This window comes from Lytechinus pictus, chromosome 5 (assembly GCF_037042905.1).
Source record: "Lytechinus pictus isolate F3 Inbred chromosome 5, Lp3.0, whole genome shotgun sequence".
In the NCBI taxonomy this organism is placed as follows: domain Eukaryota; kingdom Metazoa; phylum Echinodermata; class Echinoidea; order Temnopleuroida; family Toxopneustidae; genus Lytechinus; species Lytechinus pictus.
Genome location: NC_087249.1, coordinates 33593791 through 33609153, shown reverse-complemented (window position 1 = coordinate 33609153; position 15363 = coordinate 33593791). Strand labels below are relative to the sequence as shown.

Genomic DNA, 15363 nt, shown 5'->3' with positions numbered 1-15363 from the left:
TATTCCCTTAAACTAATTCTAACCTTTTTGTGAAAATTTTGTCAAATGCGGGGTAAAATGTTGACTTAAAAAGTGTCAAAGTCTGAGTTTTTTTTTCACATTTCGAAACTGTAATCATACGATATTTCGCCCAATTTCAGGATATGATATAAAGGCTTTGAAGAATATTTCGTTTCATCATGTGTTTAATATCCACATTTGTGATCAAATAAAATTGGAAGGCGTTTGCAATGATCTATTTCTAATTTGCAGTTTTCCCTTGAAACTGGCGGCATCACAAGTCGCCACCAAAAACAACAGTTCACCTGTGTATTATTTTGTGCTTCTTTATAAATCGAAAGCTACATGAATGAATTAATTAATTTGCATTTCATTGTCACTCCGGGCCCTTTCAATTTATACCTCCATGATAATACAGGGGCTGCGGAAGCGGGGGGGGGGGCACTTTTTTCCTTCCAAAACCGTGTACAAAAACGTATAAATGACCGTGATTGTGATTTTTTGCGTGGTCAGCCCCCCCCCCCACACACACTTTGGCTTAGCCCCCACTTTGAAAACCGTTCCGCGGCGCAAGTAACATGAAACGGAGGGATTCGATGAAGAACTAAAAAGCAGAGCTTAATTGCCGGGCTTAATTGGCGTTGGCCCCCTGTAAAAACTAATACGAATATGTATTATATGAATTATTTTAATAGCAAGAAAAATAAATCAATCGTCAACAATCCCCAAGGAAAAATCCATCATACACCACATAAACTTGAATGTCGGGCTGAATGTAGTACTAGCATTAATGAGTATGATTGACAAGTATCGTAAGTGGGTCGACTATTCGGAGCGAGCACCTGTCTATTGAACTACAATACCCGAATGCATCCATGCGTTCATTTGCAAATTGACCGCACAGGTGCAATGCAAAGTTTATGTCAAACGTGTGCGCTGATTGGTCACTTGTAATCTAATGCGGGTAAATTCGTCGAATAGCGAGCGCAGTTGGATCGCGAAGCCCTTGCGATGCTAATTTGTTTGCTCGCGATACTGGAAGAACCGCTCGCAAAGTTTCCGAATGCCGGTGTCCTATCCACTCCCATAGACTGCACTGCTGGCCTACTGGAAGAGACACCAAGGGGAGTGACTGAATTGCTGTGATTTAAACAGCTACACCTCGTCCTTTTGCGAAGTTGGTTAATTAAGGTAAGCATTTCTTACTAATGATATCGTGATGACTGAGTCAGCTAGTGATCGAACGGTTTGAAGAGATATAATGGTAAACTTAATAATTGGAAGTAGTTTATGGGCGGGTAGCAGACGTCAAGATTAATCATGACCATGATGACGATCATCATCATCACCCTTTCCTTCCTGTAAATTGCTTTACCACGGAATGCATCCACAATTCCACGGCGCGGCTCTCCTCCCCGTATTCACTTACATTGGGAGACAAGAAAAAAAAAACGATGGGATAATTTTGAAAGAAACTGAGCTGAAATAAGAAGGGGAAGCTGGACTCCAGCCTGGAGAAGGAGAGTGGAAGTCAGAGAAGATATGCCTCGATATCATACTTTAACACTTATAACAGACCCTGCTAGATATATAGTCTGAATTATATCCACATTCCTTGAGCCTTAAATACGTGGAAAAGAAGAAATAGCAGCTTGGAGAAAAAGTTAAAGAAGAGGAGGTGGAGGAGGATCCCGACCCAGGGGGAGAATCAGGGTCAGGAGAACTTGAGAAAAATTATTTAGTTATAATTATAAAAAAGAAGGGATAAAAAGATTAGAAAAAGGAAGTTAAAAAAGCTGCAAGAGAAGAATATGAAAAGGAAGATGCTAACGTTGGAAATAGGGGATAACAAAAAAGAGAAGAAAACAAATTCAACCTATTCCGGGAACCTATTATGTGATCAATTTAACAGTCCATGTAACAATGATAGGCGAAATTGAATAATTTCTGCAATTCAGTAACGCTTCCATTTTTAAAATATCTTTTCCTTCTGAAACTAGTTGATTCCTCACCATGGTGCGTGCTTTCATTGTACTCTCACTGGCAGTGACTTTCTACTTTGCTCTGGAAGCGAAAGGTAAGGAAAGCTTGTGCCTTCAATTTGTGGGGGAGGGGGCTTCTTGATGAAGGGGACAATTCCTTAAATGAAGTTGTACACATGTACACGGAAACAAATACATAATAATAATAATAATATGATAAATGATGATAATGATAATAGTAATATGATAATAATAGTAATTATATTAAGTATAATAATAATGATAGTAACAAGAATAATGAGAATAATAATTATAATAATAATGATAATAGTAATAATAATAGTAATGAATGATGATATAATCACAATATTTGTAGTCTTATTTGATCACATTTTAATCTACATTTTTCATTTAAATTTGATAGTAAATTACTTTACAAATTTTGATTTGTGAATTCACATGTGAAAATTAACAGCAATTTTTAGGTATTCAATCTTTTGGCTAGCTATTGGAGGGGCTTTAAAGATAATTTTTTCGTTTGTCATACATAGATTTAAAAAATTGCATTAAAATAGGCTCAATATAATTTATTACATAATTGAAAATCTTTTGTCTGATATTTTCTTTTGCATGATTTTTAGAGTTCTGCATAAACAGATCCAATTCACATGTCAATTTTCATCCAACCCTTCTTTATATTTTTATATTTTGTGGTTTTTAATATGTGTGTGTGTGTATGTATGTATTTATAAATGTATGTATATATATCATATATATATATCATATATACCACTCCTTTAAACCTTCCGCTTGCATAATTAAGCGATGACTGACATTGATATTTGCACTACCCAAGCCTTCATTGTTATAGTATACAAACATTGTAGGCCTAATGCTTTAGATTATCTTGCTTTACTCATAAGGTGGTTTCAGACCGCCTCGAAGTTCGCCAGTTCCAGGTATTCTCTGATCGGGAAATTTACCCCGATCAGAAAATACCAGGTATTTTGGCGGTCTGAAAGCAAACTACGAGTAATATCCCCGAAAGAAAATACCCGATAAATAGTAGGTACTTGGCGAAATTACGAGAACTTTCGCGGGGATTTTTCCAAGGTCGTGGGTATTTTGGCGGTCTGAAAGCAAATTACGGGAACTTTTAGCCCAGTGTGTCGTTGGGTGCGGCGCCGTGGGTGGCTGCTGGGCTAGTGATTTTGAATCTCGCGCCTTGCTTGCTTATCAGACCATACTGCGCATGCTCGTAACTTCAGGAACTACTTCAGGAACTTATCCCGAAGGGTATGTTTCAGGGCGGTGTGAATGCAGGAATAATTAATGGGTATTTTTCAGCCTAAAAAAGTTTTCGTAATTTAACGGGGATTCTTGTGATCGAGGCGGTTTGAAACCACCTATAGTCATAGCATAGGCCATTGTAAGATCAAGCTTTCATTTATTCACTTTCAGACTTCAGAGCTCTGTGAACTGAACACATACACAGCACCAGGGCAATTAGGGTTTTATTTTTAATTGGTTTTTTTTTTTTGGGGGGGGGATGGGAATGGGGGAATGGATGTGACTGAATGTTGATTTTAAACAAAGTTATGCAGAGATATTATGTGTAGTAGTTTTACCACCAACTAGCTGATGAACAAGGGAACTTATAAGTTATTTGCAAGGAAACCTTCGAACCTCTCACAAGATCTCAATCCTGTTGTATTTATTTATTCAGTATGCAATTACTAGCAAAGAGATTTCATGTACATTATTTAAATTAAATGTATATTATTCATAAAAGGACATTATTTCAAAAAAGGCACCTTTTTTGGAGGAGGGGCCTTGAAAATGTGTTATGTAGTCACATTCAGTTGATGATTTTATATTGCATCAAATGTTAAATACAATAGTTCAAATAATTTGAAAAAATGCAAGCAGGAAATGAAATATAAACATTTTTAATTTAAAGGGAGCATGAGAAGTGCTAAAATAAAATATCAGGCTGCTCACACTGAAATATTGTGTTTCTTTTGAGTTGAAGATTGAATGAAATGATAAAATGAGAATACAATCAAAGTACATGTCTCTCTCTATAATGTCTATCTGATCACCCTTGATTTTGATTATTTTCACTTCTCACTCAGTTACTTCTTAACCCTTTTTAAAAATAGTTTTGATTGATTTAATAAGTACATGCATGTATGTTCATTTATGAAATAAGAAATTATACTGTAATCAGTATTAACAAATTGCAATTAAAATGTATTATGCAAATTTTTCATTTAACCGGTTTAGAACTTGCTCACAATCATGAAATGTATTCATGCCTCTTTTTCGTATGGTTAAAACAATTTAGGTTACAAAGTATATTATTTACAAAAGAAAGATGCTCTCATTCTTGGAGTCAGAGCTGGAGATTGTGTTAGGTTGTTAGCCCAAGCCAAAATACTATTCCAGTGCTCTCTTTTAAAGTACAGTATTAGATCTCATGATGAAACTCTAAATTCTTGTAACTAGTGCAATGCATTCAGTAGGAAAAGTTTTACCTAGAACTAAAACAACTAAGAACTTTTGACTGCACTGGATATGATTATTTGGAATTTGTATTCAGTACTATAATAATTGAAAAGAAATTGTGTTTATTATTAGAAACTGTGTTCAGAAGACGAGCAATCTTTCTAAATGTGAAGTATGAATAATGAAGCATTTCCAATTATTCTGTTATTAACATTTACATAAAATTATAAATGATTGAATGAACAACAAAAGTTTATAATTGTTCAAGTTACCTGAGCAAATATACCAAAACGTTTATGCAATTTATTGTGCATTGGAGATTGAATAAATTTTGATATTGGGCAAGTGAAACAGTACTCTGAATATAACTTGAAACTTGATGGTGAACTTGTGAGACTGCATTCAAGCATCAGTAATATGATTCCAATGTAGGAGTGTCAGTACTTCGGTATCTGACAGCGATGACCTCTGCTACATCTGAGGTCAACCAGCCAGACTTCCCACTAGTCTTACCCCAGAAGACCCATTGCTTCTTTATTTATTGTTAAGACCAATGTAATAACAGTACCTATCTAGGGAAATGGGAAAAGAGAGTAAAAGTCTTGTCACCACTTTGGGGATGAAAAAGGGACAAAAGTTGGAAAAATTAAAAACAACTCAAATCTTCATTTAAAATGATTTTCGTTGTGTGTGAGTAGATGAAGGGTATTAAACAAAAAGTGGGTCATTTGTTAGTTAGGGCCTATACCACCACTGTATTGTTCAACTTAGACATGGCTAACAAAAATTTGAGAGACATTGGCAGCAATGTATAAATTGATGGGGGCATGGACCCTCCTTTAGTTCCTGGATCCCCCCCCCCCAAAAAAAAAAAAAAATGTAAAGTATGATATTATTTTCTGAATATTATGCCTGTGAGTCGCAATTTTCTATAATGTTTTCTTCATATGCCATGTTGTGCCTCCTCAAAATTTCTGGCCCCTTTTAGGCCTAACATAGATAAGAATATAGGCCAAAATTAAACAAAATGTGTTTAATTTGCAACAATTTATTTTTGTTATGAATATTAACTCTCTTGGTACATTCCAGTTCTTTTACTTTAAATTGATATTTCTGTAAGAAATATTATAAAAGATGTAAATGATCTGAAACATCGTAGAGGATGTGTGGCATTCCTCCTGAATTTCCATGCGCAGTCTCTTCATTGTTATTTCTTCGTGGACTACTATACTTTGCCTCGCCCCGCAATGTCGGTTTGGGGTTATCACAAAATGGAAAGTTGAGACTAGTCCCTCAATTGCGGACCATATGTAGCAAAGATGTGTTTGCCATGTGTCATGCTTGACATATGATTATGATTTTACCTACATGTAGGATATATCAATTAACTGCTCTCATAGTATGATTCAAAACCTCTATTTTGCTTCTTTTTAGATTTAAAATAATTTTTATTTCACATTTTCAAAAAGAATTCAAGAGATAAAGGGCCTAAACGTGTACCTATCACAACTAATGCTTCCTAGGTAATCCCAGAATTCTATAGATCATTATCCCAGAAAATATAACTCTGCCCCACTCCCTCTCTGCTCAATTTATGGATTTGGAATATTTTCGAATATCATCTCCATGCATGCTCAAACAAAGTTTCCATTCCAGAACCGGTACCTGGGAAACCTATATCTTGTAAATTTTTATTCAATGTTTATATTTCAACCAAATTTAAAGCCTGTCTCAGTGTCTGTATGTAATTTAAGCTCTGGTAAAAATAGCTCATTACAAATAATTCTAGGGTATCAGGTAATATTCGAATTGCACAGTTTTCCAGAAGTGTAGTGACTTATTTATTCTCTGTGAAAAATAATGAATTATTCCGTCATATCCCATTCCTCTGAAACCCATAGTGTATAGATACACTTGTGATGGTGAAATGATATAATTATTTTGACCAGGGTGGTGGGTCATTACATTCATTTTTGAAAACCAGCTTCTTAACTGTATTGCTTTGATCAGGACCTGATGCAAACTGCACTGAAATTTTAAACTGGTTAGTGGTTAGATCCAAAGAATTTCACTATTTTTCAAATGATTACATTTCGGAAAGTATTAGATCAGAACCATTTTATATTTTTCATGTATTTTTCTATTTTGTACCAGTTTTGACTAACCACCGATGTGTTTGACCATACCAACTCTGTACTAGTGATAGTAGAATTAATCAGGGGGGGGGGGATCCATAAACGACTTTGTTTAGTTTCATTTAATTATTAAGTTGTGGTTTATTTATCTCCTTTTGCCGCATATTTTTCAGCTGAAAAGGAATGTACCACTGTATTCAAGGGGTGTAACATGACTACAGTAGGTCAGCAGTGTACATGCGGAAAATCATGCGAAGATACATGGATGTTTGCTAACGCTAAGCTTTGTCAACGGGCTGTGTTTGGTAAGTAAGATGGTTCCGTTTTACTATAATTTTCCAAGAATTTTTTTTCTTTTAAAATGTGAAGTCTAAATTTTAGACCTTGATATTTGAATAAATTTTTCTTCAAAATTTGTGCAGGTTCATGCATATTACATATTTTACACTGACAACTCATATCCAAGATACTTGTACGTGGGTTGGATGGAATTGTTCTTACTGGTTGTATTTATAGAGGAATGTATACATGGATGGGGGAGGGGCATCTTACTGCACCATGTACAAATTATTTTATTTTATACCTTCTCTCATTAGAGAGGAGGTATTTGGAAGTCCCCTTTTTATCCTGGTTTTGACAGCAAATTTGACAGAAATTGGCCCACTTTGTAAGCCCCCCTCTTTTCTGAAATCCTGGTTCCACCAAATATCATTTGAAGAGTGTGTGAGCCTTATGAGAGACCCTAATCAGAAGCACTTTCTTGAAGGCCTCTATTAGTTAGACCCCATGCTGATATGGATAAGGGGAGTTCTGTTCTCACAAGCCCAAGCTTCAAATATGATATTCTATTAAATGTATTTGTGGGAAAGTATCCTGAACAGAGCTTGAGATAAATTGAGTCAACTCATGCTTTTGTTTCTTCTTAAAATTAACAAAAACCTTTTTTTTTTGTTGGGGGGGGGGGGAGAGGGGAGGGGGGGAATTACTCAAATTATAACATGATATCTATGTGCCGCATCAAAAATAAAAATATAGGGGGCCCTGGAACTGAACTTTGGTCTTAAAATGGGGGTCTCCCGAAGCACTCTAGGATCAATGATTGCTAAAAATGTATTTTTCTCTGGAACGTTAGCACAAATTCTGTGTTTCCGAGCGTAGCATGAAAATACATGAAATTGGTCCGTTTCTGCATGATGAACCAATCAGCGGTCTTTGAATCGCTGTGCAGAGCTTTGACTGTCCGTTTAATGCAGTCAATTGCAATTTTCCACTACTAAGCCGAGTGTAACTGGAATGAGAAAAAACATGAAATTGAGGGTCTTTGGAATGGGAAAAAAGGGAATTTCTTTGGTGATGCACTCTGGAATGAAAATTTAGATTGAAAATGGGGGTCTCGACCGCGGCACATACATATCATACATTCAGTGGCGTAACTATGGGGGGGAGGCGGGCACGTGCCCCCCAATCGGCTGGCAAAAAAAAAACGGGGGAAAAGGGAGAAAAAGAGGGAGAAAGAAAGAAAAACATAGTTGGGGAAGAAGAAATTACATTGTATTACCGGTATGTTATGTTATAATTATGTATATCATATTAGATAAAAATATTTTTTCATTACTTTATGAAAAACAATTTGTTTGGTGCCTATGTGTATGGTGCTAAAACATCCCGTTTTCAAGTCAATATACACCAAATATATTTCTTTACACTTAGAGTTTTATACATATTCTTCCTTTTTAAAGTTATGCCCCGTTTTAAGGTCTGAATATGAAATATATCCAGTCTGTACGTAAGTTCGCATTAGTGGATTGGTGATCTGCTCTTCATGAAATCCTATAAACAGTACTAAAAGGCCCAGTCCCACGGCATTTATGGTCTCCATAACTTATGGATGCAAAGCAGATGTGAAACGTAAAATAATCTGTCATCTGTTGGAAAACGCTATCCATCCGTTGTGTACTCATTGCAAACGTGTTGCATATGCTCTATCCATGGAGTATCCATCCACTGTGATTTCATCCGCTCAAAAAAGTTTTGAGCGGCACAAAACACAAAACTTAAAAAACGGATGAACTTTCCGCCGCGTACGACGTAAATCCGCAACATAAACGGGCAACATGTCCTGTAAACGTCTGCTGTATCCTCGCATCCTCGCAACTCATATTCACTGTTGCTGAACAACGGAAAGAGGGAGGAAAGATAAGGTACATGGAACGTCTATACATCGTTAGTTTAGCGGAAATAGAAAGGATGTAAGCTTATGCATCTCGTATATAAAGTATTCAAAACCCCTGGTAACCCAGCTTTCTGAGCTGCCATCCACTTTCATCCACTTGGCTTCCGATGAATATCCGTTTAACATCCCCGCTAAATACTACCAACGTCCGTTATTTTCTGATATTTTTTCACAAATTTTTCGCTTATTTTGTCCATTTTTTTTTTAGTAGATGAAAACGGATGGGGCTACCACAAAAATTTTACTTGTCCACTGTGTCCTTTATGAATACATTTTGCGACCATTGGCCAGTGGGACCAGGCCTTAAAATGCCCCTTTTTCTGGTCTTTCTCTGGCCTTTTTCTAGTAAAAAAATTTCAGCTCACGCTTGCATCATTTGGTAAATGAAATATGTGGTCTTAATGAATTCCTACCAACAAGCCTCAGAATGCCCCTCTTCAGGTCTGAATTTCAAAATTTTTTGGCTCGCGCTTTGCGCTTGCAATATTTGATTAGTGCTTCATATGTTTAGGTGTAATTCTTTTTAAAAAATTAGCAAGCGCTTGGCGCTCATCACATTAGATGACTATGGTGAGATATATGTATGCTCTTCATAAAATTCCTAAAAAAGGTCCTTAAAATGTCCCTATTTGGGGTCAATTTTATACAAAAATTTCAGCATGCGCTTGCATTGTTTATTTAGCGAGACAGGTACCATCATGATTACAAAATTTTGCATATAATGCCTCTTTTTTAGGTCTGAATATCAACAAATTTTCGCCTCACGCTCACCGTTATCCGTTTAATATGGCAGTCCTTAAACTGTCTCTATCACTATTTACACTAAGTACCTATTGAGCGCACTTTGCACGCCCAATAAAGTGACTCCAAATTTTTGCTGGTGCCCCCCCATTGCCGTGACTCACAGTACGCCACTGCATACATTTACACTAAGTACCCCCCCCCCCCCCCCGGGTGAAATTATCTCTGTACCTATATAATTCACTGATGAAGAACTGCTCGTTTCGGCTGGGGACAAATCTTTTAATGAAATGTTCCCCATGTCTTCACATCAATAGATTTTGTGGGATACTTTGACAAGAATGGGAAAATTTAAAAAAAGAAGAGGGATTGTCAATGGTGTATAGTATCAAAACAAGTGGGTAGAAAGACAAACTAGGAAAGGAAACTGGACTGTTTCCCTGCAGTTTTATGGAGCGAAAGAGGAAAATTAGAAATTCAATTATTTTCATAGTGCAGTAGGTTTACAAAGGAAGTGGACTAGACAAAAAATTGTTTGAGAAGGGAATAGGTAGGTAATAACTTTGGTAGGTAATAACTTTGTAAAGTTAAACATAGGAGGGATTCAAGGGACAGTTATGCCGAGGATGAAATGGTGCCATAGAAAAGGCACCATAGAAATGTGATGAGTACAGTATGCATACAAATCCAGTTTAACTTTCAGCTCATCTCCCCGATTATTTCATAAGACATTATGCAGTGTAGCCAAATAGTTCTGAATCAACTTTCCATTAAAAAAAAAAATCATCTCTTAAGTTAAAGCTATTTTTGAGTTTTGATATCTCGTTCTAGACTGGCTCAGTTGTATTTTCTCTTCTCGTTGATAGTTCCTAGTTTTTATGATCTGTAGTATGAGCAGAGACGACTCTAGAGAGATAAAAACATGAATTAATCATGCTTTTTAATGATACTGTCATGAATGTGCTTGTGAAAAACCTCAATCGCGGATTTACAGTACATTTGACTCTTTTCAAGGAAAAATTATTTAGAATGCTGAAATTCTTGTATATCTTATGAGAAAGTTTGATTTGCAAGAGTAAGAGATTAACAACCATCTGCTTAAGGTCTCTCTCCCCTTTTTCCCCAGTTCATCTTGAGAAAATCTCACCTCTTTTCTACCATGTTCCCTTTCCATGATTCCAGGTGATACTTGTAAGAAGCATGACTGTCGTAACAATGGAGTGTGCGTTCAGCAGAAAGAGGGCGCTGTCTGCAAGTGTGCCGGTACTGGTTACTATGGTGATCATTGTGAACAACGTAAGTTTTCTCAGAATTCCTATGATAATACTACGAATAGCAAAATGCAAAAATCCCATCCTTAGATGGTGGTGGGCTGATTAAACCTTGTATCTCAAAACTAATCATTTTGATGACAGCTCAGAATAAGCTAGATTTCAGAGAACTTTATAACATGGGTAGAACCCTTCTTTTGCCTCGAAAGAGTTCTTCACAGGTATCAAGAGACTGTTATCAGACAATATGAGACTGCCACCATTACTATAATTTTAATTTTTTTTTCAAAGCTGACCTCAAAGTTTTTAAATATCGGCTATATGCCTATCAGGATATCTTGTTTGGTGGTAGAAATATTTTAAAGTGAAATGATCAGAAAATTCTTAGTTCTAAATGAACAAAAAAAGGTAAGGATTGAAAATCATTGTCTCACTGTATATTGGTAAATTTCTATATATTTTTTTATCTTGGTCTTGAAACTGGGGGGGGGGGGGGGGGGAAGCATCCCCCGTCTGTATGCCAGATGTTAACAAGGATGCACCACTTTATTGTAGTGTGTGTTTTTACCAGAATAACTACCGACTCAATTCAAATTTTCTTTTACTTTCCCATTTCTGTTTCGTTGTAGCTTGCCCTGCTACTGAGGAGATGAAAAGACTGAATGCACTACCTACTGCCTGTGTTATACCATAAAGATGATGATAGCCACTATCTTAATCCTGTCTTCTATGCAACAATAATCTATCTTGTCTTCCCTCTCTTAAATGCGGTACTTCAGGCCAATGGTCTCTCGCATATAATTTGCATTTCAATGTGACTTGTGAAAATTCAAATGCTACTAAAATCAAATGCCAGTTCTTCTTAAGGACTTCAGATTAGCTTGTTTGATTATCCTGATATGCATTTATTTGCGAGTTCCATGCACTGGCCCCCTATGGGCGCAGTCATATTTCGCCTACGTTGGCCTCATGGTGCGTCGAAAACGGCAGTTTTTACCATTTTTGTACCAGCTTCCTGTATGTGGTTCGTATAGAAATTAGTAAGATGGCTGTTCTCGACTCACTGTGGGGATACTGTAGGGGAAATGTGACTGCACCATAAGTCATTTGAATACACACATGTAGTTTGTACTTTTTGAAAACAATCTATTCAAGTTTTTATGTACTATGTACATGTTAGTGGTTCTAGTCTTAAACAGTATTTTTTCACCCAAAAGTATTGTCTATCCCACCATTATTTACACTGCACTGTAGAGTGATTTGGTATTAGTAACATTTTGTATTTGTCATCGAAAACCTACCAATAGGTCCATGCATAATCGACTAACACAAGTCAAAGAAGAGAAATTCAATTTTCGATTTATCCTTTCAGTTTATGTTGTTGAGTATCATTGAAAAATGGTACATAATATATAAAAAGAAAGTTTATTGACCAGACATTCATGTGGAATGTTTTTTGTAGTTAAGCATGAGCATTTTACTGTGAAATGGATATGTGTCATAAATATATTGCCATAATTTTTTATATATTTGTCCATACACAGTTCTTTGCAAGTGGCAATCATGTGATCAGATTCCATCTTTATAATAGTGAAAAGTAAAGAAACGCACCTTGGGCCCGTTGCATAAAACTTTCATAAAACTTTTGCCATAAAAAAACTCTGGCAAATAAGCGAAAACTCTGGCAAACAAAATTATGCCATTGAAAATTACACATTTAAAAACTCTGGCAAAAAATTTGCCATTTTTTTTATGGCAAAAGTTTTATGCAACAGGACCCTTGTGTCATTATATTTGCTTAATATAGATTCTAGAATAAGCATGAATTCATGACCTAAACATTTTAACAGTAATGACTGGAAGGAGTTTCATTGCATCACCCTCTAACAATATTTTGGATAACATTCATGTTGGTGCTACATGTCATGTATATGATTTTTTTTGTTTATATCTGTTACACGGTACACCTATCATGTACTTGTACGTCTGTTGTTGAAACAGAAATTGTGATAATAATCTGCAAACATTTAGTTGGTTACATTATTTACAATGTAATGAGTTATATAAAATGTGTAGTTTTTCTTTTACATTATTATGGTGCTATTATATTCAATGTTGCATTATTCATCTTCATTTTCATCTCATTACCAATCATGACATTTTAATACATTCATTTGTTCAAATTGAGGGATTAATTACATTTCTTTATGCCATTGTAACATGACCGCAGACATATTTTTGTAAATGATTTTCTTTCCAGTTTTTATCATATGCACTACAAAGATGCAATAGAGTACCGAAGTGTGACGTCAGGGGATGTCAGTTGCCATGGTGTCATGGCGGGCTGGTTCTAAACAGAGTCGCAGCTGACGGTTGTCTGTACACATTGGCTCGTCTGAAAAATAGGTTGCAAGCGATCAAATTCCGATAGCAGACATTTTCTCCTATGAGAAACATGCTTTCATTTGTTTAAAACCAGGCCGCCATGACACCATGGCAACCGACTTCATCGCTTCGGTACTCTATTATTGCTGACTTATATGTCAGTTTTGCTTTTTAGAATTACTTTTTATAAGTATACAATGTAAATATTTGTGTCTTACAATTTAGCTTTCACTATGTATATCATTTGCATTATTATTCACACCTTATCTCAATTTGAATATTTATTGATATAGTTTTGCTTTTTAGTTTGTATATTAAATTCACTTGTATTTAACTTAAGGAATTATTTATTCAAAAACTCTTTTGTGTTCTCAGTCACAGTATACATGTTGAATATTGCTGAATGCAAATGTGGGGATATTTCACTGCATGTAACTAACTTCGGTTGCTACATTCACTTGAGGTTTGCTTCAGGCAATTGCTGCTGAAGCTTACAAATCTACCAATATTTGGAAGGAAAGGGCAGAAAATTTGCAATTCAAATTTTATAACATTTAGGTAACAAAAGGATAACTACTTGTGGCATATATAGTGCATGCTTTCCTTCACAATACCCGTGTTCTAATGCTCTATGAACTATCGCTGGGTAAGACAGTATGTTGGGAACATAAGGATGTGACTAACACTGCACATTAGAATAATTCTTCACCAATTAAATAAAGGTGATCAATTCTCTGACCTACATGTATGACAAATACACCCCTGGTATGATTCATTTAGATCCTGTGTGCAAAAAGAATGACGTTAATCCCTCTAAACCCAAGTTTAAAGGGGGCAAATAGCCCATGAACTCCAGTCTAAAGCCAGTCTAAAGTTTTGGTAGGGGTCAGCAATGTAAAATATAATCTAGTATCATCCAACATTACAATATTACAAAGGCAAATTAGTTATTAATAGTTTTACCCGTATAGAATTCAAATACATGTATCGCATTTTAGGACATTGGGATATAAATTCCCTCTCTTGGCAATGTTTTTTTTAATTTGATTTTGAATTAAAATGGCCGTTTGATACTTACTTTACTCATATTTAGTAATTTGAATTTAGAAAGCTAATGCCAAAGAATAGATCCTGAAATTTTCAGCCCATTCCATGTTTGAGGTGTTTTATATAAACCAGACAAAAATATGCAGATGCTCTATTCTGACCGGGCACCTGATCAAATTTGTTCTGATTAAAAATCAAGTCAATATAACACATTTTAAAAATTTATATCTTTCACACTGCAACCGTTTTTGGGTGCATGCATTGATATAAGCTAGTTATGAAATAGAATAGTAACATGCGCTTCAAGGGGGAGGTGGATTTTCCAAAACTATAAGGAAGATTTAAAGAAGCCCACCCAGTAATCAAGTCTGTTTTTACAAACCCATATTTTTTTTATGTCCCCCCCTGAAAAAAAAAGATTTGTGACTTTTTGAAATAACTTTTAAACACATTTCATTCAAATTAAACTTTTATTAAATATACATTCGTTTATAGAACAAATAATACACAGGCTATTGGGAAAAGAGGAAGTAGTTAGCAAGTGGCATCACAGTATTTCTTCATCACACCATCGATATATCTGGGGGCCGTTTCATGAAGCTGTTCTTAAGATAAGAACGACTGGTGAACCTTTCTTACGCGCTAAACCATCGCCAATGAATATACCATTTACCACAAGAAAGGATCACCAGTCGCTCTTAACTTACGAACAGCTTTATGAAACACCCACCTGCTTTGTAAAATTAATATTGATAAAGGTGACACCTTTAAAGCCTGTATTAAGTCTTGATAAATCTGACCTTGAATTCTAATTCATTTTCATTCAACTTTCAATTCAATGTTGCAAATAATAAGTGAGTATCAGAAGATGCATTTTGAAATAATACAAAATCTAAAAAAAATGGGAAAAATGGAGGGAATAAAATATCTCTTTGATGTCATGAACAAGAAGTGAATCTTTATAAGGTTTATACTACGAAGGCCCCTTACTATACAGAAAATTAATTACTGAGAGAGATTAAATTGTTAGAATGAGAGTAAAAAGCAAATTGCATTATTGA

At 35.5% G+C, this 15363-nt stretch overlaps 1 protein-coding gene across 4 annotated transcripts; it reads left to right on the top strand.

Moving 5' to 3' along the window:
* Positions 1 to 827: 827 nt before the first annotated feature.
* On the top strand, positions 828 to 13594 carry LOC129260262 (protein eyes shut homolog). 4 transcript variants are annotated; one of them, XR_010293735.1, is made up of 6 exons: positions 828 to 1191; positions 2001 to 2077; positions 6799 to 6930; positions 10782 to 10895; positions 11500 to 13173; positions 13350 to 13594. XR_010293735.1 is itself a non-coding variant. In XM_064100301.1 (5 exons), exons 2-5 carry the CDS (start codon positions 2014 to 2016, stop codon positions 11562 to 11564), a joined length of 375 nt encoding a protein of 124 aa, XP_063956371.1. In that variant the 5' UTR covers positions 901 to 1191; positions 2001 to 2013; the 3' UTR covers positions 11565 to 13594. The 4 variants fall into 4 exon arrangements, 2 of the variants coding, with proteins under 2 accessions (XP_063956371.1, XP_063956372.1); XR_010293736.1 differs by having other exon boundaries at positions 987 to 1191; positions 11500 to 13085; XM_064100301.1 differs by having other exon boundaries at positions 901 to 1191; positions 11500 to 13594.
* Positions 13595 to 15363: the final 1769 nt, after the last annotated feature.